At 46.6% G+C, this 27,089-nt stretch overlaps 1 protein-coding gene across 2 annotated transcripts in view; it reads right to left on the bottom strand.

The window, feature by feature from the left end:
- Positions 1-2,651: 2,651 nt before the first annotated feature.
- GPR156 (G protein-coupled receptor 156) overlaps positions 2,652-27,089 on the bottom strand; it is a 68,517-nt gene continuing 44,079 nt past the window's right edge. Inside the window, exons 5-9 of one of the 2 annotated variants that reach the window (XM_008068453.2) lie at positions 21,440-21,565; positions 20,382-20,477; positions 15,975-16,211; positions 9,084-9,242; positions 2,652-4,508 (exon numbers count right to left, since the gene is read on the bottom strand). In XM_008068453.2, coding sequence (XP_008066644.1) covers positions 3,171-4,508; positions 9,084-9,242; positions 15,975-16,211; positions 20,382-20,477; positions 21,440-21,565 — 1,956 coding nt within the window. In that variant the 3' untranslated portion in view covers positions 2,652-3,170. The remainder of the gene's footprint in view (positions 4,509-9,083; positions 9,243-15,974; positions 16,212-20,381; positions 20,478-21,439; positions 21,566-27,089) is intronic. The other variant, XM_008068454.2, reaches the window with a different exon arrangement.

Genomic DNA, 27,089 nt, shown 5'->3' with positions numbered 1-27,089 from the left:
GGAGACACAAAGATGAGGAAGACATACTCAGCGCTTTCAGGAACTTGGAATCTGTGGAGGAGGCCTATCGAAACATAATAATAAATACAGATACAGAAAGGATTTTATTAAATGTGTTGAAAAAGTGACACAGTCCTCTAAAAACAGGCCTCCTATATCCGGTGCTTTTTCTTTCCTCTATGAACTCCAGGGAGGCCAAATGGATCTTTAAGGAAAGAGGGTTTGGGACAGTTCAGCACAGCAAAAGACTTTGGGATCAGAATGGACACCTCCAAGATTTTCAATCAGCAGAGACCATATGCTGGGGTCAGAATCAGGCCAGGCTCCATGCCACGTCTTGGGACCAACGGACACAAACAGCCTGGATGACAGCATTCCAGGATTCCTCCAGGATTCCTTTGCGCAGTTCACAGCCCTTTCTTCAAGAGCATAACAACAAAGAGCACGCCAAAAGTCATGGCACACTCAGCCCTCTAAGAGTTTCATCACTGGATTAGCTGGACTTGGATAAATGATTTAGAAAGAAGCTGGCAGGGGATAGGGATGGGGGTGGTGGTGATGCACAGAATATAGGTTTGGAGACAATATTTTGGGGTAGGCAGTCATGATGTTTGGCACATAGTTTTCAATCCAAATGATAAATAAGGAAAATTTGGGGCAGATTCTCCCTTTTTTAAGGAGGTCTGGCAAGGGTTACAAAGTCATTCTAGGCCAAATGGATAATAGAAACCTCTCTATAGCTGAGTCCAAAACATGGACCCCAAAACATCCTTTTTTCTTTAACTAGGGGATTCGTCAACTTTATTTGGGATGTTTGGGAAAGGCTGAAGAGAGAATGTATGCTCCACCTGAGTCTTGAAGGATGAACATTTTATAAGGTACACAAAATGGGGAAAAGGCATCTGGACAGAAGGATGGAAATGTGGAAGAGCTGGGATGATGGGACCGAGGGTCTAGAAGCAGGGAGAGTGAGAAGGCTAGAAGGACTTCCAGGGTTGGAGCCCGCAGGGTCCACATTCATGACCAGAGGGCTTCTGGTGGTGGCATACTGGGAGAAAGGGTGCTGAAACCGGGGGAGCCAGCTACAGAGCCCCAACCCGGGGATAGGGGTGTGGGAAGAGTCCAGGGTCCCCAGGCCTTCCTTTGTCCACCAGGGGGAGTGTAGCTGCACAGGAAGATCACAGAGGAATCTGTTACAAACAAAAGTTTGATAGAAGATATACTTGGAAGCCATGGTAGCTCAGCAGCGACTCTGGTGGCTTCTGTGAGCCCCCCTCCCCCGCTTTGAGTGGTTCAGTCTTCTCTGGGTCTCTCTTCCCCAGCCCAAGACTGAAATTTCTGGAGACACTTGCCTTGGGAGTCATTTCTCTTTTATTAAGATACCACTTGGACAGCACACACACAGCATGATCAGAAACTACAAACTCACACACAGAATAAATTATGAAACTCATATTTTTGAAAGTAGTAAACAGAAGAAACTGCACTACCAGGAGGGCCTCTTCATCCAGCACCTGGAGAGTCACAAGGTGTCCACAGCCCCCAAGATTCTATGATGAATCTACGAGACATCTACAGCCAAATGTCCCCCCTCCAAGCATATTGAACGAGGTCCAAACACCTTCACACAAACATGCGCACACACACAGATGTACACACGGAACTGGGAATAGGGGACAGCTTGGAAATGACAACCAGCTCAGTGACGAGCACAGCAGACCCAGCTGTTCTCTCCCTGCGGCTCTGGTGGTGCACAAGTTCTTGGCGTTAATCCTCCACCAACCTCCTGGCTCCCTCTGAGGTGCGGTGTACCCCTGCCACAGGGAGGAGGCAGAGGCCTGTTTCCCAAGGCATCCTAGGAGCCCAGCCTTCTCAACCTGGACTGTAGGGCGAGCACATGCCATCTTTCTTACATGAGCCTTGTTTTATTGTCCCGGCTGCCAAGGCTCACCTGTCACTCCCAGAAGAATGAGTGAAGAGACTTGTCCCCGGGGAAGTCTACCAACTTGGAGTCGAGGAGGCTGCACACATGTCCTCCATCAGCCACTCTCTGGCAATGTGGTGTTGGGGGAGGTTATCTCATTTTGCTAAGCCTCATCTTCCCTAGCTGTAAAAATGAGTGTCTACTTCACAGGGTTATCATAAAGTACCACTGAAGTGATATATTGCCAAGTACTGGGCCAGACTCAAGTTAAATGTTCAAGCCTGGGTTTCTTTCCTGCCTTTTTATCCCCCGTTTCTTCCCTTCTATTTCCCTATTCTGTTTCCAGGTTCATGTGACTGCTGGTTGTCATGTAGCCCTGATGGCCTCAAAAGCACTTCTTGACCAGCAGGGCCTCCCCCCACTCCAACAGAGACTGTTTCCCAAGGCGTCCTAGGAGTCCAGCCTTCTCAACCTGGACTATAGGGCGAGCACATGCACTGTGCCACTGGGATAGGCAGAGGGGCAGGGGATAAGACCAGGGAACAGTCTGGACCTCGGTACATCCGAGCTTGGGAGAGAGATCTGAGTAGCCTGTGGGTGTGTGGAGATCCGTCTCCGGGATGATGGTGAGGTGTCATCACACTAGAAGACACAAACAAGATATAGGGGTGGCTCTGAGCTGAGTCTGGCCAGAAGAACCACTGAAGTGACATATTGCCAAGTACTGGGCCAGAAGCTAGAATCCCAGGCTGGTGCTGATCACAACCTTCAGCAGAAAAAAAACAAAACAAAACACCACCTTCCAGCAGTGGGAGATTTATCTTCCTGGCGGGCTGTCCACTGAAAGGCCAATTGGATGGGTCACAGTCTATTACTCAGGTTCTCCATCTGTCTGTCTGTCCAGCCATCCATCCGGTACATATGAAGTCTTGTAGAATGCAGGTTGACCTATACAGAAAATGCTGTTTGCTCATTCAGCACCTTTTATCCAAGGAGTCAGTGCCTTTTATAGTTACTCAACTGGAGTGTTTTATGGTAATGCTGTGAGGTAGTAACAGGACATGCAGTCCCCCTCTTTATAGATCAAGAAGTGCTCAAAGTAACACAGTGAACATAGCTAGACCACGGGGAGTGCTAGTCAAATGCAGGTCTGTTCCCCGAAGACCAGAAACTGGCTCTCCTCCTGTGGGCCTTGATACAGCTTCTCCTGGGCTGACCGCCACGTCCAGACCGGCTCTGCTGCTGCTCACACCAGCGTGGGTTTCAAGTCATCTTTGAAGTTCACGATAGGCTTGGAGCGGGCCCACAGCTTTTCCCAGGAAGCCAGCCCTCCCGCATGCTCAGGGTCAGTGTCTGATGTGCCACTGTCACTAGAGTCAGAGGAGCTTTGGAAGCAGATTTCACAGTAGGGCCGGTGGCAGCGGCAGAAGAATTCATCTGAGCTGCTGGACTCAGTGTCAAAGTAGTTGTGCTGAGAAGGCAGGGAGAGACAGCGTGGAGATGCTGGGGGCCGCAGCTGCCACTGGTCAGGCAAGTCTGGTGAGGCTCGGGACAGGTGTGGGGCAGCCAGACTTTGAGCCAGGCCAGAACCAGAAGGCTGGTGAGGAAAGGCTGCATCGCTCCCCCCAGCCCCCGGGGGCTCTGCCTGGCTTTGTTTGCTGCCTTCCTTGCCTCTAGGATCTAGAAGTAATGAAGGTTTCTTGGAAGAGGGTCTTTGTGCCCTGGAATCGGTAGTCTGTGGGGCCAAGGTGGGGCTGTCTCCACTCTGTACATTCAGCCCACTGTGTGCCCCAGAGACAGTCCTGTGTGCCCGATGCCCCACATGGGAGGGGACAGAGCCAGGAAAGTGTGAGCGAGCCCGCTGAGTTGCCCGCCTTCGCCTCACCATGTATGGGCTGAAGCCCAGTTCCTTGGAGAGGGGCATCTTCTGGGGGCAGCGGGCGGCGCTGTTCCTCCAGGGTTGCTGGAGACACGACGGGGAGGCGGAGAAGGAAGTCTCAGGGTCCAGGCCCAGATCTTGTAAGACTTCCTGAAGTTTCTCCCTGATCACTGAATTGACCCTTGACAACCGCTCTTGGGGCTCCTCTGAGTTCTCTAGATGCCTCTGTCTCTGGGGATCAAAGTCCCCCCTCCCTAGTAGGGCACTCTGACTGGGGACCATGGGTACCTGATCTCTTCTTTCTGGATCCCTGCCTTGCTCAGTCTGTGGCTTCTGGCTACAACCCAAGTCTAGATGAGCAGGAAAGTCTTTCAAGTTAGATATCTTTTCCTTTTGTCCTGGCGAGAGGCTGGTGTCCTTTATGGGCCCCTTGAGGCTTTGCATATGCGATGAAGGCACTGAGGTATGCTGGGAGACCTGCGCAGCCATGCTGGAATCATTCTGAGAGTCAGAGAGGCATTCTGAAGGCCCTTGAGCCGCCAGGCTGTGGGCAGAGGCTGCAGCCTGGACGTTTGTGCTCTGGAAAGAGGCAGGTGGGGCAGCCCACTCTGGTAGGTCATAGGTGCACTCGGCAGACATCAGTCTCACGAGCTTCTCTTTGGCATTGTTTACTTGTTCCTGCAAGCTTTCAATCACAGCATTTTTCTGTAAAACAGAAGCAAAGCCATCAACAAAAGATGCCGCGGAAGGTTTCCACACTGCCTCCCAAGTGGGAGAAAGTGTGGCTGCAGAAGACCTTGGTTTAAATCCCAGTTCTAAAATCATGGCCTTGGCAGCAACTTGGATGCAGCTGGAGACTATCATACGAAGTGAACTATCACAGAAACAAAGAACTGAATCCCGCGTGTTCTCGCTCATAAGCGGGCCCCGAACACTGGTCACACTAGCACAAGGGTGGGATTGGCAGACGCTGGACACTATGGGGAGGGAGAGAGAGAGGAAGGAGGGATGTACGTGGCAACACACTGGCTACTGGTTCCACTATCGGGGGAGAGAGGGCCTGCTAGAAGCCCAAACTTCACCTGCATGCAATCTACTTATGCAGTAAATCCCCACTTGTACCCCATCACTCTAAAACAGATAAATAAATATATATATAAATAAATCCCAGTTCTTCCAATGTGTTGGCTTTGACCTCAGGCTCTGAGGAGGCACCTCCATGAGGGAAATGAGTTGATGTGCACTGAGTACTCAGCACCATAACTGACACATACGGTGCTCACTGTCTTCACTGTTATAATCTTCATTAATATAATCGTCGTTGTTATAATCTTCACTCTCCTCTTACGCCCCCAGACCATGTGGCATTGTCTGAGGAGGGAGGAGGCCCAGCCCGGCTGCCCGCGAGCTGCTGCAGCAGCACCCGCACCCTCTTGCCTTTCTCCAGAATTGAGAGGGTCAGGTCACTCTGCAGGACACCGGCTGAATAATGTTTGGGATGGTCCAACTCTGGGTTTATTATACTTCTGAAAATTATAGAAGCACATGAAGCACATCCCCAGCGGATAAACGAATGGGCAAACAAGTATTTTGCCTCTTGTTAAACAGCCTAGGAGATGGGAAGAACAGGGAGAAGGGTGGACATTCCTGGGCCAAACACAGACGACAGGACTCAGGAGGGGCCAGAAAGACTCTCAGGTTGGTGTTGTCACCTCTTTGGACCAGATCTCTGGGGGTGAGAGGCTAAAGCTACCATGTAGCAATATCGGTATCTCCTAAAGAATGTGTGCATCAGAATTATTGGGGAAGCTTAAAAAAAGATGGTTGGGCTTAAGTCTAAGTCTATGATAGCTTGATTCAACAGATCGATAAGGAGCCCAGGTGATAAAAGAGGCAGTTCTGCCACTGACCTGCCTATCTGCTGCATGAATGTTAGCTGATAAACAGGCTGGGCCTGGGATGTGCCCATCCTCCCTGCAAAATTGTGGGGCACGGAGTAGGAAGAGGAGTGTCGGCAGTGAGTGTGCAGAGGGCGGCCATACCCTAGACACCTTCCCGTGGTGCAGCAGCTGATGCTCTGGCTCAGGCTGTCAGTCAGAGGCGGAGAGGGGTGAGATCTCAGGGGAATGGCAGGTCTTGGGGCAGATGACATGGGGTCCAGGGTTTTGGGAAGGCAATAAGCAACATTATGTTCTAGGAAGTGCTTGTCTGAATACCAAAATGTTGCCTGCCTCTTTGTCACTATCCTCTTTAGAAGCTGGAGATGAGCATTTGGATCTCCAGTTATTATGCCATAGAAACAAAAGGCTGTTTTCTGTTTTAGTGTAACTAATATAAGTTGCCTGCGGACTGAACCTGTGGCTTCCTCTCAAGTTTACGTGGGGAAGTAGCCCAGAAACGACCCTTTAGGGGAGCCGTAGCTTAAGTAAAATCGCCTCACATTCTAACCAGCAACTCCCTAGGCAAAGTCACTGAGCCCCACGTATAAGCAGGAAGGTGATTTTTCAGACAGTAAGTATTCCCAGTTTCACCCAGATTTAGTCTGTTTCTTTTACCGTCAGGAGTGAGTCCGGGAGCAGTGAGTGGCTGGTGAGTAAGGAGGAAGGGCCTGTCAGCCGAGGCTCACAGACCTATTCTCCCTCTCCCTACCTGCAGAGCAGTGAGGGCTGGGCGTTGCTGGTAAGTGCAGATGACTCAGAGACTCACCAGGAGCAGAGCGGATGAGTAACAGGGACACACTTGGGCGCCTCATGATACTGGCTGTGCCAGGTGCCCTGAGGATCTCAGAGGATGACTGTGATGGCTGCACAGGAAGGATGGCAACCCTCTTCCTCCTCCTCCTGCCCCTGCTCCTGAAGCCCATCCTGCCCACTCTCACACTGGCTTCCGGAGGTCTCTCCTGCCTCGCAGAGTTAGAAGAAGCCATCCTTGATGATAACTACTCCCATGGGTAAAATCTGAGCACTGCTTTTTTGTGCCTTATCCATAAGCTCCTTTGAGTATAGATAAACAGCATAAGCACTGAATTGGGAAGAATACTCTAGTCCCAGCAAACCAAACATTAGAAGCTGGCTGGTGACAGATTTAGAAGCGTCAACCTAAACAGTAAATTTGCCTTCTTCCAGAAAAGGAAAATTTGCCTTCTTCCAGAAAAGGAAGTGGGACTCTGTTTTTCCCGTGGCTGCATACTAATTAGAGGTGTGGTATGAGACACTGCCACTGTGAGACCAACATCTGACCTACTGTGGCAGCTGCATTTAAATGAGCTTATTAATGATCACTTTTGGTACATGGGGAGCAGGGAAACAAAATGATCACCAGTGTGTTTCATAGGATGCAAGCCATAAGGAGAAATGGAATCAACCTCTTGCTTCTATGGTTCAAGGAAGAAAAGTAGTAGGGATGTTTCCTCAGCTGCAGAGTGCAGGAAAGCTCTCCAGCCTCCGGGAAGGTTCTGTCTGCTGGCCTTCACTCAGACGGGGCAGCCAATGACAGATGCTGCCCCAACAGCTTCTGGGGGACCCCTGGCCACAGAGGCAAGCGTGAGAAGGTAGACCGTCCAGATCACAGAAAAGTAAGAAGGCCCCAGGGTGGCAGAGAGGTTTGCATGGGAGTGACTCGCATGCCAGAATCTGGGTCTGTGCATGCACTGAGGCAGAAGAGATGCTTGTGTTTATCTAACAGGCAGTGCTAGGGCTGAGGATGCAGATACTGGAACCTCTCCATGCCTGCCACGGGGCCCTGGGACTGGCTGCTGGTTCTTGGGCCTGTTCTGGGGAAGCCACTCCAGGTGTACATGTGCTGGGGAGGCCAGCTTTTTACTGCCTGTGCATCTGCACCCGTTGAGGGGCTTCCTCTGCAGACTCCAGGCATCTTTTGGATACAGCAGATTGAGTCCCTGCATGGGAAACAGGGGAGCATGGCAGAAGTACAAAAAGCACGTCGCAAATTACCACAAGGCTAAAGAGTCAGTCCACTTGGCTGTTCCAACATTAGCTGTCTGTGAATGAAAACCATGCTGGCTGTTCTAGCCAAGTTTCTGGCCTTCTGTTTAGCTGGAAAGAAAAAAAAAATGCTTCTTTGAAGACTTCACAGAGTATCAAAGGCAATGCTACCCCCTTGCCAGGTGGGAAGAAATCGGGTTTTGGAATAATGCCCTGAACGCTTCCTAGAGTGTAAAGAAATAAAGAAGTATTACTCTGATGGATAAAAAAGGTCCAGAACCAAAGAGGGACATGGAGTGAGTGCCTGGGCAGGCTAATCCCTTCATCCGTTGTGTTTCTTAGGTCCCCACCACACCATTCCCTCACTGGGGTGGCAGTCCTGTCACAAAAAAATCACAGCTTCCCAAATAGCACTGACCCCGGTATGTTCTGAACTGAAAAAAAAGTATGGTTAGTGTCAAAATACTGACTAATTCCCCTGGGCCCCTTGCCTCCTTCCTGAGTCAACATAGCCCTCAAGCTCTTCCACGTGCTTTCCTCAAGCCCACACCACACTGCCCAGGTCTGGGAGAGGAGCCAACTCTGGCTCCAATACAGAAGAAAGAAGGGCTGGGGGCTTCCTGGTTCTCCCCTGGTGCTTAATCACATCCAGAAGCCCTTGTTTAGTCCCTTCTCCCATCTGTTGACATGCCTGGACTTTCTGGGCTAATGGGCTAATGGAGATCTCTAGGTAGCACCTAGGAAAGACCTAAGGGCAAAGACAGTATGGGCCCCATAAGATCCTGGACGTGAAGGCACTACTCTGTGTAAAGTGAGAATGTATCACACAGAAGCTGGCGTCCAGGACAAGGCAGGGCCTTTGTAACACTGTTCCCTCTGCATAGAATGCTTTTCCCTGTCTTCTCTGCCTGGCCAATTTGTAGGCAACCTTCAGCCCTCAGCTCAGGGAGTCTTTTCTGGCTGCCCTAAATGAGGTTCCTTTGTCCTCACCACCCAGTATCCTGTCTGACCACCCTGATTTTTCCCTTCATCGTTCTTATCACAGTGTGCAATTCTGTTTACTTGAATATCCATTTCCTCCACTAGACTGTGAGCTTCAAGAGGGTAGGAATGATGTCTTTGGCAAGTTGCCTGACACACAGGAGTGACTTGATACACACCCATTCGTTGAATGAATGGCGTGGATGTGGGTCCCTGGGGAGATGCTGGGTTCTGCCTGCTGTTAAGGAAGTGGGAGGAAAAGAGCATGGCAGCCAGCATCGGGCACCTCTGAGGTCCTGAGACAGGGCTGGGGTTCTTCTCCCCAGGGAGCCCGCCTAGCGGGGCAGTCACTTACTTCTGTGAGGAGTCTCTCCATGGAGCTCCTCTGGCCTCTCGCATGGCAGGTCTGCTCCTCCCCACACTGGGCCTGGAAGCTCTTGCTGGGAGTGCTGAAATATTTGGCCATGCGTCTGATTGTTTGGTTTTCCTCTTCAAATGCCTTCCATTGCTTCAGCTGTTAGAGGCAAGAACGCATGTTATTTATTTAATTACACACCCAGCAACACATTCTCTCACTCTCATAAACACCAAGGAATGTCCCTGTCACAGATAGACGCACAAGCTCTTCTTTCCTCCCTGTGTACTTCATTCGGAAGGCTCATGGATAGTCATGGCAGAAGGCAGAGAGAATGTTAAGGTCATAGTGTTTTGAAAATGCTGAAGAAAGATGACAGGTAGATTATCTAGGACAACCTTAGCCTATCTACCTACCCATTGCCAGATGGATCAAAGTAAACCAGGGCTGAAGTATCTTCTAGGGGCATGTTCTAAAGCCCATGTTTAGGAGTTATCACAGGGTTAGGCAAACTAACACCAAATTGCTGGTGGACTTCTAGCCCAAGTCAACAATTAAGTCAAATATGGTGGCTCCCACCTGTAATCTCAGCACTTTGGGAGGCCAAGGCAGGAGGATTGCTTGGGTCCAGGAATTGGAGACCAACCCAGGCAACATAGCAAGACCTCATCTCTAAAAAAAATTAGCCAGGTGTGGTGGTGAGTGCCTGTAGTCCCAGCTACTCGGGAGGCTGAGGTGGAAGGATAGCCTGAACACAAGAGGTTGAGGCTGCAGTGACTTGTGATTGTGCCACTGCACTCTAGCCTGGGCAACAGAGTGAGACTCTGAGTCCAAAAAAAAAAAAAAAAAAAAATTCAAGGCTCAGACAGAAAACCACAGATGTCAATAAAAATGATAGATCTGAAATTTGACGATGTTTTTTCCTTGACAAACAAGGAAAGCCTCAGAGGTGCGTGACTGAGTTCACACAGCTAGTCAGCGGCAGAGCCACAGCCATAACCAGGGCATGAAGCCATGCCACATGTCCACATGCAGCAGATGAAGAGAGAGACTGCTAACTTCAAGGGTCTGAGGAAAAGTACTTCGGGAGAAACTGGCCCCGAGGAACAATCTGTGGAAGCCCCGGCTGGCTTAGTCTTGCAGGGATGGAGCTAACATGGAATATTCGCAAACAGGACGCTGGCTCGACCTGGTGAACGCATCACATGCATGACAGGGTAGAGGCTTCTCTTTCCCTTGGGAATCCCCAGAACTAAGTGTCCTAGTGATGGACACTGGCACCTGAGCTCTAGAAATGATGCTGAGGTGTCTGTGGACACCCTCAAGGAACCTGGGATTTCTTTACTCATCAAACAGGAATGAAGCTCTGACCATGGAGTGTAACTCAAATTTCATAAACCTCAGGTAAGATTTGAAGTCTCGCCATCAGCATCAACACCACATCCTCCTGGGTCCTCTGTCAACTCAGCACGTGTCCTTCATGGTAGCTGGAGTCTCTGTGAGTTGTGCTGGGTCAGGCCAGGAACCTCCCCTCTCAGATGGCCTTCTCAAAGCCTCCCTCCCCACAGCGGGGTGCCGTCAGTTCGCCACCCTGCTCGGAAGCTACTGGAGCTGACACCACATGGTCACTCTCTGGTCTTGGGAGGATGGGGCAGACGTCCCAGGCCGAGTCTCCTCACGCTGACCCCGGCAGTGTTGGGGTGCCTCTGCTTCCTCTCAAGTACTTCCTCTCAAGTACCACCCCCCCTTCTTTTTTTGTTTTTAAATTTTTTACTTGAAAGATGTGGGTCCAACTCAGGGTTTGGTATACAGATGTTCATTATGCAGGTTGTTGATGAGGTATGCCACCTCTCCCCTGGCAGTTTCCCACTACTGCCAGTCCTGCTCCCCCCTCCCCTCCAGCAGTTTCCCACTACTGCTAATCCCTTTTTTATAGTATTGTGATAATCGTTCAAGGTCCGCTTATGAGTTAGAGCATGTGGTACTCAGTTCTTTGTTTCTGTGATGGATCACTCAGTATTATAGCCTCTAAGTTCATCCAAGTTGCTGCAGAGTTCATAATTTTGTCCTTCTTTATGGCTGTGTAATATTCCATTGCATATATGTACCACAATTTTTTATCCAGTCCTCTTTTGATGGGCAGTGCAGTTGGTTCCATGTTTTTGCTATTGTGAATAATGCTGCAATAAACATGTGTGTGCATCTTTTTCACAGAGTGATTTGAGTTCCTCCGAGTATATTCCTAGTAGGGGTATTGCAGGGTCATATGAAGGGTCGATTTTTAGATCTTTTAAGAATTGCCAAACTGCTTTCCACAGAGGCTGTCCTAGTTTACGCTCCCACCAACAGTGTAGAACTGTTCCCTTTTCCCCACATCCTCTCCAGCCCCTGTTGTTTTTTGAGTTATTGATGATAGCCAGCTACCCCCCTTTCTTTAGCAGTACAACTTTTCCTTTCTCTCCCCAGCACCCTCATTCTGAGGCCTCCCTGTAGGACCTTTGGAGGGCCAGGTCTTCATTGGTGTAAGGCCCTTTCCAGGGCTTTTGGTCTGTTGCTCCCTAAGCTGGCCAGGTGGAGCCAACATGCCCCTTGGCTAAGGCTCTCAACCACTTAATTCCTCATTTGTGAAGATACTTGGCCCTCCAGGATTCCTGAAATACAGCGACAAGTTTCACAATTTCAGGACCTCTCCACTCCCTTCCTCCAGAAGGACAGGCACATTCTGGTTTTCTCGGTCTCTGGGCTATGTGAGTGTGGTAGGCCGAATACTGACCCCTCAAAGATGTTCCTTTGCTGTGTAACCCCCGGAGCCTGTGAATATGTGACCTTACATGGCAAAAAGAACTCTGCAGCCGGGCTCAGTGGCTCAGCCTGTAATTCCGTGCTTTGGGAGGCTAAGGTGAGTGGATTGTCTGAGCCCGCAGGTTCAAGACCCGCCTGGGCAACTTGGCAAGACCTCATCTCTACCATAAATCAAAAACTAGCCAGGCGTGGTAGCGTGCACCTTTAGTTCCAACTACTCAGAAGGCTGAGGCGGAAGGATCACCAGAGCCCAGCATGTCGAGGTTGCAGTGGCCGGGAGCGGCCACTGCACTCCAGTCTGGGTGACAGAGTGAGACTCCAACTCAAAAAAAAAAAAAAGAACTTTACAAATATGACTGAGTTAAGAATTTTGAGATGGGGAGGCTTATTCTGGATTAAACAGGTGGCCCAATCTAATCACAAGAGTCCTCATAAGAGGGAGGAAGGAGGGTCAGAGTCAAAGATGTGAAAACAGAAACAGAAGTCAGAGAGAGACAGATTTGCATATGCCACACTGCTGGCTCAGAAAGTAGAGGAAGGACAGTGAACCAAAGAATGTAGGTGGCCTTTAGAAGCTGGACAGACTGGGAAGCAGTCTCCTGAGGGAATATAGACAGACCGACACCTTGATTTTAGCCAAGTAAGGCCCATTTCAGGTTTCTGACCTCCGGAACGGTGAGATAATACATGTGTATTATTTTAAGCCACTAAATATGTGGTAATTTGTTACAGGAACAAATGTTGTTCCCTCTGCTTAGAATGCTTTTTCCTGAACCATGGGGTTAAATGTCAAGTCTTTAACAGGTACACGAGGGCCTTCAGAAGCTCCCCATATGTGCTTCTCTCCCTTCTTGGTGTTCTGTTTCAGACATGGCAAAGGATCGTGGTGCCTCAAACATAGCCTCACCCCTCTGACTCTCGTCATGGTGTTATCCCACCTGAAATACCATCCACCATCCTTCTCCCATCTGCTCGATGAACTCTTACTTTTTTCCCAAGACTGAGCTCAAACACCCCATTTTCCGAGAAGGTGTCACCAAGTTCCCAGACAGGTTGGGGAAGGTCTTCCTCCGCCTCGTGTAACTCGCCTTCCTCCGAGCACTTCACACGTGTGTTATATCATTCCTTTCGAGGACCAAGAGTCGGGGCCCTGTGTTTAACTGCCTGTTCCCAGCAGTTAATACATGGATGGATGGAGACACAAACCAATGAAGGACGCTTTCCTTTAAATAGGTCACCAGTCTGGTAAGGGGCTCTGGGATGTATAAGGGTCACTATCAGGCAAAGTCTTAAGTGTCTTCACAGAGGAGCAGATGAAACGCTTTGGGGGTCACAGGAGAAAACAATGTCCTACCTCAGGCCCCACCAGCCTCTCTGAGGGAGTGGGCGGTGGGGGATGGGCCACATTCAGGTCACAAATGCAGAGACCAGCTGATGACTGGCGGTGACCTCAGAGCTTGGCATAAAGGCTCAGGCATTTCCTGAGCGCCTTCTCGGCCCACTTGCCTCGTGAGCAAAGTCTTCCATTTCACCCAGCTCTCTAGCGCCGCCTGGCCTCCCTCGCGGGTACCTGCGCCTTTGCTTTCATAAACCCCGCCCATGACAGTCCAGGCTGAAAGCTCAGTGGCAAGAAGGAAACCCACCTCGCTCCACACCCTCCCTGATGGAGGTCGCTGTCTGCCCACTCGTTCCTGTAGCCAGAACTCTTCCATGTCACGAATAATGTCCACTTCCAAGGCTGGAAGTCAGATTTCAAGCTGCACTTCATCCAGCATTCTTGTGTGCAGATGAGAGCACCCAGGTAAGTCCTAGGTGCTGAGGACTTAAACACTGGAAGATGCTAAGGCTGCGGATGCCAGGGGAGCCGTGGTGAAAGGTGAGGTGGGGAGAGGAACTGTGAGCAAGGCCACATCATGGAGATCGCTGATTCACTCACTTTTCACTCTTGTTTGAGATCAGGAAGGCTTTGACTACTTCTGCCCCGAATTACTTTGTTCTCTTTTAACAATTTTTATTAGCTCTCAATTGTATTCTAGATGTTTTTCATATTTTCTTGTACAGTCTCTCATTTCTGTTTGTTTTCAGCTACCTTAAATTAATTTACTAATTCAATATTTTGCAGTGTCTAATTGCCTAGTCGATGCTTCTATTGGGGTTTAAATTTAATACAATATTTTCATCTTTATTCAATATTTCATTATCTAAAATTATGTCTTTTTCATGATGGCGTGCTTTAGTTGAAGAGAGGCAATGTCCCTTGAATCCTATTAACAAGAAAATCAGATGTCTTCTAAAAACTTCTATTCTACCTAAGAGGAAGGCAGCTTCTCTAAATCTTTGGAAATTTGTGGCCCTCATTTTGTGAACTGCAGGCTCTCTCCATAGGTCCTGTCTTCCTGAATTTATAGTCTTACATGGAATAGCTATATTTTCCTAGTATTGTAACTGTATTCTCTTGATCTTTCCCTCATGATCACAAGATGGCTGCCATAGCTCTGGGCATCACATACATTCAAAGCAGGAAAAAGGTAAAAGGGGTGATGCCAGCCATGCTTATCACTTTTTTTTTTATTTTTTTTTTTTAGGAAAGCAAAGGCTTTCTCCAGAAAACCTCTACTGTTCAGAATGGTGTCATATGGGCAACCCTGGGTACATGGGAGGCTGGCAAAGCAAGTGTTTAGCTTTTTCAGCCTATATAGTGGAGGTAAGTAAGGAAGAAAGGGGTTGGCAAAGAAGTTACAAACCAACAATGTTGCCATAGGGCCTAAGGGATGGGCTTCCTCCACTCCCTTTCCCCCATCGCCCAGGGAGGAACAGTCTTTGCTTTTCAGAGCCCTCTTTTTTTCCCCCTACACCCCAGACAAATAAGCCTCAGCTCTCAATGGCTTCCTTCATTCCAGTTCTTACAACATTAAGATTTGGCAAAAATCCCTCCCACTCCTGGCACCGAGGCAACATCCATCCTTAGTGTCCAGTGCTGCTGCAGCAGAATTTTCCATATTTATTTAGTCTGTTGAGTATTTTAATGAGAATTTGTGAAAGGGAAGAAGAGTAACGACCTACGCCTATGTCACACTGTCATGTCCCAAAGCGCACGCCTCCCTTTTACAAAGACACAGCAGCCCTCCATCAGCCAATACTTCCATTGTCAGCTAGCTCCCTCATGAGGAAGTAGTCCACAGTCAACTGGAAGCTGCAATGGGGACCAGGATGGGGTCTTGGTGGAGGAGTGGGATGGCAGGAGGCCTCAGAAGGGAGAAAAGAAGAACTAGGTGGGAAACAAGAAAGTGCCCAATGCCAAGTTCATTAACTTGGATTTGTGTGGCTCAGTGGTCCCTGGGCACAACATGAACTGTGACACGTCACTTCCCCTGCTGAGCCTGCGGAGTCCTTCTCCCTTTCCCTCTGACTCCCCTACGTCTCTGTTGCTGTCTGGATATTTCTGCTTCTCTCTTCCTCCCATCTTTGATTTTTAAAATTAATCCCCATAATATGAGGCATGTTTTTATTTAGCTCTTCTTTCTCCTTATTGTAAAAAGAAGAGAAATGTTTTATATTTTCCTCCAGTAAAAAGAAAGAAAAAACATTTTACATTATAAAGTTCCAAATAAGTTTTTCGCTGTGGATCTGTAATCCCAGTTGGAAAAGGTTCCCCACTCCCAGACTAGCAAAAGCAAATGCATGAGAGAATATCTATCCACTACAGAATGAAAGAGGGTTTTGGAATGAGCACAGCAGACTGGAGGGTGGGTGGAGAAGTGGTGTGCAAAGCAGTCCCTCTCCCCCCCGCCAGGGAACAGGCACCACAGGTATGAAGGGTGGAAAGTGGGAGCTGCCGCCACTGCTGGGCCCACTCTGGCTTGCCCTCCTTGCTGACCAGGGACCAGAGTTGTCCTCCGCCAGAGCAAGGGGGAAGGACAGAGGTGGCCTGTCCACTAGGATCCCCTGCCTGCTTTCTGATTCTCCAGTACGTGGATGGCATGGAAAGATATCAGTTAGCAGAAAACCAAATCGGCAATTCGTCCTGCCCAGTGAAAACTCTAGAGTGACTAAGAGGACCAGCCCTGAGAAATTCTCCCTGGAGCATACCTGCGGAATAAAGATGAAGCAGTTGATGGTGGTTGTGCACACAAAGATGCCTCCCGACGTGAGTCCAAAGGCCAGGTTGGGCCAGGAGTGCAGGTATCTGGTGACCACAAAAAGCAGCCCAGCAGCCAGTACCAGGAGGTTGACCCCGACCATGATGGTTAAGGACTGATTCACAGGAGGAGAGCTGACGTGGCCAGTCAGGCCAGCCAGATAGGCACCATACAGCAGGAGCAGACCCTGGGGGCGGAGAGGACACCAGAGGCTCAGAGAACTGGAGTAGCAGCAGGTCAAAGAGCAGGAGGTTTGAAATCAATGTCCTCATCTGCAAAACTGGGACAATAATACCCACCTGGAAGGACTGCCATGAGGACGTACTAAGATAACACAGGAAAATCCTCCAGGCAGCCCTTACACCTAGTAGGTACCTAGGAGATCGTTTCCTCTCCTTCTCTGAGAATTAGTTAGTTGAAGCAGGAGGATATCTAGAGCCCAGGAATTCAAGACAAGCCTGGGCAATATAGTAAGACCTCATCTCTACAAAAGAACAACAAAAATTAGCTGAGCATGGTGGTGTGCACCTGTAGCCCCAGCTACTGGGGAGGCTGAGGTAGAAGATCACTGCAGTGAGGTCAAAGCTGCAGTGAGCTGTGATTGTGCCCCTGCACTGAAGCCTGGGTGACAGAGACTCAAATGCAAAAAGAAAAAAAAAAACCTCATCAGAAGTCCGTCATCAAACAGGACTCTTCTGGGACAAGGCACAGGATAGGATTACACAGGAGGTAGGAGCCCTACAGAAGGAGCCCCTGGGCATGAGGAAGGAGTGGGCACACCATGCTGCTGGGTGTGAGAGCTGTCCCACCGTCATGCAGTTTTGCACTGCACGAAGAGGAGGGGACATATGGAAGCTGAACTTGACCTGTGGTTCGCTTGTCAAGCCGTGTGTCACCGCAGGGGCAGTGCCCAGAGGGAGGGGGTCTTTTTTCTAATTTGCCCAAAGGCACCATCTGCTTGCCAAGCCCTGCACCTGCAAGGCTGCATCTGCCTGGAAGGGATGCCCTTTGCTAATTTGCACAAAGCATCTCTCCAGGCTAGCAGGGGCTCTGTGCCAGGGAGAGTGTAAGGGAGAGGGATGAAAAACAGGAGCAAAAAGGTAGACTGGGACCCGGCAAGACTGTGGGGCCAGGCAGAGGCAACAAAACTCTATACTTTTTACCCTCTTTGTGGCCTTCCCTGTGCCCACTACAAAGGACCCAGGGTCCTAGTCTTTCCTCCTCCCCATGAATATAAACCTGCTCTCAGAGTTCCCACTGGTACCAACGAGAACAGAACTGGCAGCATCCTCAACTGCTGCCTTCCTCAGAAGAGTAACATTTATACAGAAATCAAAGCTTTAGTCAATAATATACAATATATAGATTCAACATCCGTTCACCTTTCTGACTATGTGCAATGTGCCATGCTAGGTATAGGGCAGAAAACAGTGCTATAAAGAAGAGTAAGTCATAGTCCTGGCTTTTTTTGGTTTTTTGTTTTGAGTTGGAATCTCACTCTTGTCTCCCAGGCGGTAGTGCAGTGGCATGATCATGGCTCACTGCAGCCTCAACATCCTTAGCTCAGGCGATCCTTCCACCTCAGCCTCCTGAGTGGCTGGGACTTTAGACACACGCCACCGTGCCTGGCTAATTATTTTTTATTTTTTTGTAGAGATGAAGTCTTGCTATGTTGCCCAGGCTGGTCTTACACTCCTGGGCTCAAGCACTCCTCTCACCTCGCCCTCCCAAAATGTTGGGATTATGGGCATGAGCCACATTTCCCGGCCTGGTCCTGGCCGTCAAGGCACCCGATCTAGGAGGTAGATTTAAGGCATGCACACAAATGGCCATGTTTATAATACAGTATGTGAATACACCATTGGAGACAAGGTGGGGGTGGGAACTATGGGATTCAGAGGGAGAACTAATTAATGAAAAGTAGTTTCTAATCTACTAAAAACTAGTAATGAAAGTAGTCTTGAGTATCAGCAGGACACCTGATACTCTAGTGACTCTGAAATTATACAACCTGGCCAATTCCACCTGCAGAGATGGTCCTGAAGGTAAGTTTTTGGAGAACTGACTGTGCCAGGAGGGAAGGAGTCAGCATGGCAGAGGTGCCTTCTGTGTACCCCCAATGCCCAGTGTCCCAAATAGGACCTGAGGGCCAAATGTGGCCACCCTGAGACAGCAAATGACTAGAGAACACGTACATCAGGCAGCGAGTGGGGCCTGACTTTTGGGTAATAATGCTGCCAGGTAGTATTTAGCAATTTAATCAAAGGTGAATGAAATTAATTCTATGATTGTGAAATGTCCAAGTATGATTCCACTGAAAGATTTTAATTCCATTAAAATTCTTGCTAAAAGAGAAATATGTATGGATAAAGTCTCTACACATCCATGGTTCGTGTTTGAGTGAGTCATATCTGATCCTCACGCGTCATTGGCCTTAATTGCTGAGGAGTGTGGGGTGGGGGAGGGGGGGTCAGGTGATAGGCTCAGGTGGACATCCTCGAACATAATATGCAGACGGGGTGCTCCTCAGGAGCTTCTAACTGACCAGAGAGCCTATGGGGGAGCTCAGTATGTTTCCTGAATCTCAGCATCCTTTTCCTTCGTTATCCTCCAGAAATAGAAACAGAAATGGGAGTATTTGAAAGGCCATGGAGAAAAGAAGTCAAGTTGAGTCATAAAGTGAGTTGCTATGGGGAAAGTGCTGGGTTTCTGGGCTAGGGAGGACACGCTCTTTCAAAGGGATTCGAGGAACTGAGAGAGGCTCTGTGTCTTCCAGAACTGTCCGAGGGCAGTGGAGGAACAAGAATAACAATATATAACATTTACTGATGCTCCTTATATGGGCTAGGAATGGTGAAGACTCTTAACATGCATGATCTGTTTGGGATGTTATCATCACCTCCATTTTACAAAGAGGGACCTGAGGTTTAGAGAGTTTCCATGAGGTCCAGGGTCAGCAGAGAAGGGGCCGAGTCAGAATTCAAACTCCAATCTATCACATTCTGAAGCTCATTTTTTTTATCTTTAGAGGTCAAGAGCTGTTCACTTCCTAGTCTTATTTTTATTTATTTATTTATTTAATTTTTTTGAGTTGGAGTCTCACTCTGTTGCCCAGACTGGAGTGCAGTGGCTGCTCCCGGCCACCGCAGCCTCGACCTGCTGGGCTCTGGTGATCCTTCCGCCTCAGCCTTCCAAGTAGCTGGAACTAGAGGCGCGCGCTACCACATCCAACTCATTTTGATTTATTGTAGAGATGAGGTCTCACCAAGTTGCCCAGGCAGGTCTTGAACCCGCGGGTTCAGACAGTCCACTCACCTCAGCCTCCCAAAAGCGCGGGATTACAGGTTGAGGCACCGAGCCCGGCTGAGTCTTATTTTTTAAAATATTTCCATCAAAAGCAATGTATGCACAGAGTTAGGAAGCAATATTTCCCTGCCCTAGTCCCACTCATCCCCAGGCCTGTTCCTCAGAAGCAACTACTTCTAATACTTTCCTAGCAGTGGAGTGGGTAAAGTTTACCTTTAAAGGCCACGTATTTCTACAAAAACTCCCTCTCTTCTGCTGGCAATTAGTCAACCAGGCCTATCTACCCTGGTAGTCAATAGGCAGCCTCCTGCTACATGGGCTTGCTCTGTTCATTGAAACAGGCCTCACTATTTCCCTCAGAGCCAGTTCTCTGTCCATCTAAGCTGAAAACTAGCTGTCCCGTTCTGAGAACCTCCTGTAGTGTCCCATGCAGGTGTCTTGTACCCTCTAGAAATAATACCCTACTTTTGCCCATCTAACAGAGACAAATGAGTCCAAAGTTGGGAGATTTGGAGCAGTACAGGAGACACTTTGAGACAGCTGGAGCCCCTCAAAGGACAACAGGAATGTTGCCATCTGTCTCGGTGCCAGCCAGATCTGCTTTCAACCGGAGTAAGTCAGGTGGGTGAAAATCAGCAGGATACCTTGACCCAAATCTTGAAAAAACACACAAGAGGCATAATAAGGGCACTTGGGAGAACAAATCAAGCTGGGCTGAATGTCTTCTTATAACTCCTCTTGCAGAGGAGCTGGGGAGAAACCTGGTATTGCCAAATCAAGGAAAAAACAAAACAAAAAAACCAGACCAATAAATGGGAGAAATAGTGGATGAATTCCAGGTGATCTTGGGGAAGACTGAATGAGGGCATCTAAAGAGTTGAAAAAGTGACATCCCCCCAACAAATAAATAAAACACAGAAAATGGAAAGGTCACATTTATGTATCCACAGAGGTCCCCTGAGTTCAAGACATCACATCAGTTCCCATAATTCCCTCTTCATATCCATTTTGTTGGTGACAGACTGAATCCCAAGGAGATGTGGTTACCAACCTTGCATCCCCAAACAAGAGCAATCCAGACATCGGAGTACCGGGATGCACAGAAGTGGGTGCTGGTTAAAGAGCAGGACACGTCTCTCTCTGTCACCTAGGAGGGACACAGAGTCAGGACTGGGGTGCCCACAATTACAGGAATACACAGAATCTCTGTGAACATCCTGGAGTGTGAACTCTACAGCACATGATTTCTCCTTCAGTATGTAAAAATGGTCAAACTCGGGAGACTTCACTAGAACCTAAATGACAGTGACTATGAGTTGGAGGACAGGTGACAAAATTGGACTGACATATGCATGCTTGGTGGCAGCAGGGCTTACCCCTCAGTTATGTGCTTTGTTACCCCAATGTAGCAAAGTGCCTCAAATTAGTACCTCAGCAAAATTACAAACCATTTCATCATGGAACTACCATTTGCAAACAGTTGACTCCTTAAACATGAATTTTGCAATCACGATTCCATTGTATTCCACAGTTGCTTGTGAGGTTGGAGACAGAATACTTTCTACTAACTGAACGTTATGTACTGTTCATTATTTTGCTTAATCATCACCACAGTCCTATTAAATAAGCAGCATTTTAATCTCCATTTTACCTATGAGTAAACAGACTTAGAGAGGTTAAATAATTTTCCCAAGGTCACATGGCTGGTGAGCTTGGTAGGACTGGGATTTGAACCAGAGTTGACTGACCCCAGAGACCACCTCAACTACCTCTACCTCAACAATTAGGGGAAGGTAACTGCCTGCAGATGAAAGTTCTCATTATTGATAATGTGGAAGTGGGGATAACTGCCAGGCAGATTCCAGTATGCTGACATCTCAGTAGATACCCACGAGGAGACACTCGGGCAGGAGGAGCAGTGAGAGTGCCAGCACACCCTGCAGACAGGCGCAAGGCGTTCATGGAAGCCATAACTCCTTCCTCTTCGAATCCTTTATCTTATTGCATCGATGACCACACAGTGAATGTTGTTGGGAGGATGATCTCTGTGTATCCACAGAGGCCAGTCCAGTTCAAGGACTAGATGCCCTAGGGATTTGGGCCCCTCACCGTCATGCTGACACCAAGGATCTGGAGGCACTGGATGGGGTCAGTCAGCACCCATGTTACGAGCAGGATCACATCAGCCATCACCAGAATCGCCACCAACCCCAGCAACTGGAGGTCTTTGATAATCTGCAAGAGAGTCAAGGTCAAAACTTCTCCTTGCTTGCTGGCTATATAACACAGGGGCTAGAGTGTTCCATCTGCTCTAAGCTATAGGCTCCAGGGTCAGCTCTTCTGAGGAGCTTCAAGTCCAGCCATCAAAGAAAACAGACAGCTGGGCTCAGTGGCTTAGCTTGTAATCCTGCGCCTTTGGGAGGCGGAGGTGAGTGGATTGCCTGAGCCTGTGGGTTCAAGACTCACCTGGGCAACTTGGTGAGACCTCATCTCTAAAAAATAAAAATAAAAAATAAAAAAAAAGAAAACAGACACTAAACATTTGCAATGATTTCTATGTTAATACATCATTATTTCCATTAAACATATCCACATGTTTAACTTTTTCATATCCTACCTTTTCCCATACAGGCTTCAAGGGGCCTTATAAAATAAGTACACTGTTATTTCTAGATACGTTTATAGGAGCACATAGAGAAATGTGGAGATTTTTGCATTAAACTGCTAATAACTATTAACTCATAGGGTGGGATTCAAAGATGAGAGTGGGTGCAGCAGGAATTATTAGCATTTTCTTTATATACATATGAACAGCAGATGCTTCTCAATTTAGGATGGGGTTATATACTGATAACCTATCATAAGCTGAAAATATGTAAAAAATACACTTAATACACCTAACTTACCAAATATCATAGTTTAGCCTAGCCTACCTGAAATGTGCTCAGAACACTTACATTACCCTACAGTTGGGCAAAATCATCTAACATAAAGCCTACTTTATAACAAAGTGTTGAGAATCTCATGCAATTTATTAAGTACTGTACTGAAAGTGAAAAACAGAATAGTGGTATAGGTACTTGAAATATGGTTTCTAAACCGGGTTAGGTGGCTCAGCCTGTAATCCCAGCGCTTTGGGAGGCAGAGGTGAGTGGATTGCCTGAGCCTGCGGGTTCGAGACCCACCTGGGCAACTTGGCGAGACCTCATCTCTACAATAAGTCAAAAACTAGCCGGGCATGGTAGCACGCGCCTGTGGTTCCAGCCACTAGGAAGGCTGAGGTGGAAGGATCGCCAGAGCCCAGCAGGTCGAGGCTGCAGTGGCCGGAAGCGGCCACTGCACTCCAGTCTGGGCGACAGAGTGAGACTCCAAATTTAAAAAAAAAAAAAAGAAATATGGTTTCTACTAAATGTGTATTGCTTTTGCACCACTGTAAAGTTGAAAAATTCTAAGTCGGGGACCATCTGTATTTGACTTACTGTGAAGAAAATATGTTACTTTTGTGACTATAAAAATAAAATAAACAATATATACTGTGACAGGATTAAAACATTGGAAAACATCAGGAAAGAGAGAAAGTAAGGAGAATTATGATGAAGACTCAGGTAAGGAGTGTACACAGCATTCATTAATTAGGACAGAAATGTGCATCTGAGTTTTTGACAACCAATGAAAAGAAAGAAGCACCAGTTACATGATTCAAGGTGTTTGTAAGAAACAAATAAGTTGCCTAATCAAACTGTTAAAAACCAGTGATAAAAAGAAAATCTTCAAAGCAACACTGAAAAAAGACACATTATATTTAGAGGAACAAAGATAAGAAAGGCACTGAACTTCTTATCAGATACAAGAACAAGCAAGAAGACAGTGCAGGAACATCTTCAAAGTACTGAAAGTAAACCTCAGTCTAGCAATTTTTTTTGAGTTGGAGTCTCTCTCTGTTGCCCAGGCTGGAGTGCAGTGGCACACTCATGGCCACCCCAGCATTGACCTGCTGGGCTCAGGTGATCCTTCTGCCTCAGACTTCCAATTAGCTGGAACTATAGGCACATGCTACCACGTCTGGCTAATTTTTTATTTATTGTAGAGACAAGGTCTCGCCAAGTTGTGCGGGCTGGTCTCGAACCTAGGAGCTCAGGCAATCTCACTTGCCTCGGCCTCCCAAAGTGTTGGGATTACAGGCTGAGCCACCAAGCCTGGCCTCAGTCTAGAATTCTATACCCGTGCACCCTTTGGTAGCTCAGCTGGTAGAGTGAAGGACTGTAGGATTCTATACCCAGTAATACATCTTTCAGAAAAAAAGGCAAAATAAATGTTTTTTCAGATAATCAAAATCTAAAAGCTGAAATAATTCAGTAGTAGCACACTCATACTAAAATGTTAGATATCAGGCCAAAGGAAAATGATAACAGAAAAAAAATGTGGATCTATACAGAATATTAAGAGCACTGAAAACAATAACAACACAGAAAACTACATGATCAATATTATTATTTAAATATCTTTAAAAGATAACTTTTACATTTTTTAAAAGTTGAAGTCTCACTTCATCTCAGACTGGAGTGCAATGGCACGCTCACAGCCACTCCAGCATCAACCTTCTGGGCTCTGGCGATCCTTCCGCCTCAGCCTTCCAAGTAGCTGGAACTACAGGCACACACTACCACGCCCAGCTAATTTCTTTTATTTATTGTAGAGATGAGGTCTCACCATGTTGCCCAAACTGGTCTCAAACCCGTGGGCTCAGGCAATCCTCTCGCCTCGGTCTCCCAAAGCGCTGGGATTACAGGCTAGAGCCACTGCGCCAGACCAAAAAGGAAACTTTTAAAAACAAAATTTATAACAATTGAATGGGGCTTATATGTAAAAGTAAAAACAATAACACAAAGATTGGATGGCTAGAAAAGAAAGCATACTACTGTAAGGTACTTATACTATTCACAAGTGCCAATTATACAATTATATACAAACTCTCTCAGAAATTGAAAAGAAGGGAATACTTCCCAACTCATTCTATAAAGCTGGCATTACCCTGATACCAAAATGAGAAAAAGATATTACAAGAAAAGAAAATTACAGAGAAATATACACTAAGAACACGGATGCACAAATCCTAAAAATTTATAGTATGTATTATGAGTATAATACATCATGACCAAGTGGAGTTTTTAACCCCAGTAATACAAGATTGGTTTGATATCCTAAAATCATTTAACATAATTCACCAAGTGAATAAACTAAAAAAGAAAAACCATAATCAATCTCAATAGACCACAAAAACCTTTGATAAAATCCAAAATCAATTCTTAATAAAAACTCTTGGCTGGACAAGGTGGCTCATGCCTATAATACCAGCAGTTTGGTATGCTGAGGCAAGAGGATTGCTTAGACCCACAAATTTGAGACCAGCCTGGACAATATAGAGAGACCTAATTTCTACAAAAAATAAAAAAATTAGCTGGGCATGGTGGTGCACACCTATAGACCAGCTACTAGGGAGGCTGAGGTGGAAGGATTGCCTGAACCCGGGAGGTTGAGGCTGTGGTGAACCATAATCTTGTTACTGCCCTCCAGCTTGGGCAATAGAGTGAGTCCTCAACTAAAATAACAAAGAAATAATAAAAGCTCTCAGCAAAATAAGAATAGACTGACACTTCCCCAGTTAGATAAATGGCGTCTACAATAAAACAACAGTTAACATAATATTTGGTTTTGAAAGACTGAATGCTTTTTCATCAGATCAAGAATAATTCAAGGATGTCTGCTCTCATCACTTCTAGTCAAGATTTTACTATTGTTTCTAGCCAGTAACACCAGACAAGAGATTGGAAAGAAACTATCTTTATTCGCACATGATATGACCATCTACGAAGAAAATATTATGAAATCTACACAAAAAAAGCTGTTAGAACTAATATGCAGTTTAACAAATTTGCAGCATACAAAAATCAATTATATTTCTATAAATTACAAACAAAAAATTAGACATTGGAATTTTAAAATCAATAACATGTATAACAGCATAAAATATAATATATTGGCTGGACATGGTGGCTCAACCTGTAATCCCAGCACTTTGGGAGACTGAAGAGAGAGGATTGCCTGAACCCAGGGGTTCGAGACCAGCCTGGGCAACTTGATGAGACCTCATCTCTACAATAAATCACAAAAGTTAGCTGGGCACGGTGGCATGCATCTGTAATTCCAGCTACTTGGAAGGCTGAGGTGGAAGGATCGCCTGAGCCCAGCAGGTCGAGGTTGTAATGGCCATGAGCGTGCCACTGCACTCCAGCCTGGGTGACAGAGAGTAAGACTCCAACTAAAAAAAAAAAAAAAAAAAAATATATATATATATATAATATATATAATATAGTTAGAAATATATATAATATACTTAGAAATAGATTTGATAAGAGCTCTGAAAGACCTATAATGAGAAGTACAAAAAAATTGCCAAGAGAAATTAAAGAAGACCTATAAACAGGCGTTGAATCAAAAGATACAACACTGATAAAAAGTCAATACCCCACAATCTGATCTATAGATTAAACACAATTCCAATCAAAATCCCAAAAAGATTTGTGCAGAAATTGGCAAACTGATGAAAAAGTCATATGGAAATTCAAAGGACCTAGATTAGCCAAAACAATATTGAAAGAGAAGAAAGTTGAAGAACTAAATATCCTGATTTAAAGATTATAAAAAACTACAGTGAAAGAGACCAAAAAAAACCTACAGTGATCAAGGTAATATGGTATTGGTGTTGAGATAAACACATCAATTAGACAGAATGGAGAATTCAGAAATAGATCCACACATCTGTGGATAACTGATTTTCGACAAAGATATAAAGGTAATTCAACGAAAAGGACAGTCTTTTCAACCAATAATGCTGGAACAATTGAATGTCCATATGTAAAAATAAAATTCAATTGATACATTATACCATATTCCAAAATTAACTCAAAATGAATCATAGGTCTAGAAGTAAATCTCTAAAATTTCTAGAAGTACATGCAGGAAAAAAAAACTTTAAAGGCTGTTAGTCAAAACATTAAAAAATATAATATCAAAAACACAATCCATAAAAGAACATATTGGTAAACCGGACTTCTTCAAAATTAGAAATGTCTTCTCTTTGCAAGATACTCTTAAGCAAATGAAAAAAATATAAACTAGCTGAGCACGGTGGTTCATGCCTGTAATCCCAGCACCTTGGGAAGCTGAGACAGGAGAATCTCTTAAGCCCATGAGTCTGAGTACAGTCTGGGCAACATAGTGAGACCTGTTCTGTACAAAAAAATAAAAAAGATTAGCTGGGTGTGGTGGTGTGTGCCTGTAGTCTCAGCTACTCAGGAGGCTGAGGCAAAAGGATTATGTGAGCCCAGGAAGTCAAGGGTGTGTTGAGCTGTAATCGTGCCACTGATCTTCAGCTTAAGCTTGGGCAACAGAATGAAACCCTAAAATACCTTGGCACCCACCTAACTAGAGAAGTGAAAGACCTCTACAACAAGAACTAGGAAACACTGCTCAAAGAAATCAAGGACGACAAACAAAAAAAACCATTCTATTTTTGCTCATGAATTGGAAGAATTAATATTTTCACGATGTCTATCCTACCCAAGGCAATCTACAGATTCAATTAAATACCTATCAAACTACGTGGCAGTGTGCGCCTGTAGTTCCAGCTACTTGGAAGGTTGAGGCAGAAGGATCGCCGGAACCCAGCAGGTCGAGGCTGCGGTGGCCGGGAGCGGCC

The sequence above is a fragment of the Carlito syrichta genome, unplaced genomic scaffold, assembly GCF_000164805.1.
Source record: "Carlito syrichta isolate Samal-C Ts95f unplaced genomic scaffold, Tarsius_syrichta-2.0.1 Scaffold310960, whole genome shotgun sequence".
Taxonomy (NCBI): Eukaryota; Metazoa; Chordata; class Mammalia; order Primates; family Tarsiidae; genus Carlito; species Carlito syrichta.
Note: the sequence above shows the minus strand (reverse complement) of the source record. Positions and strands in the feature narration are given on the sequence as shown.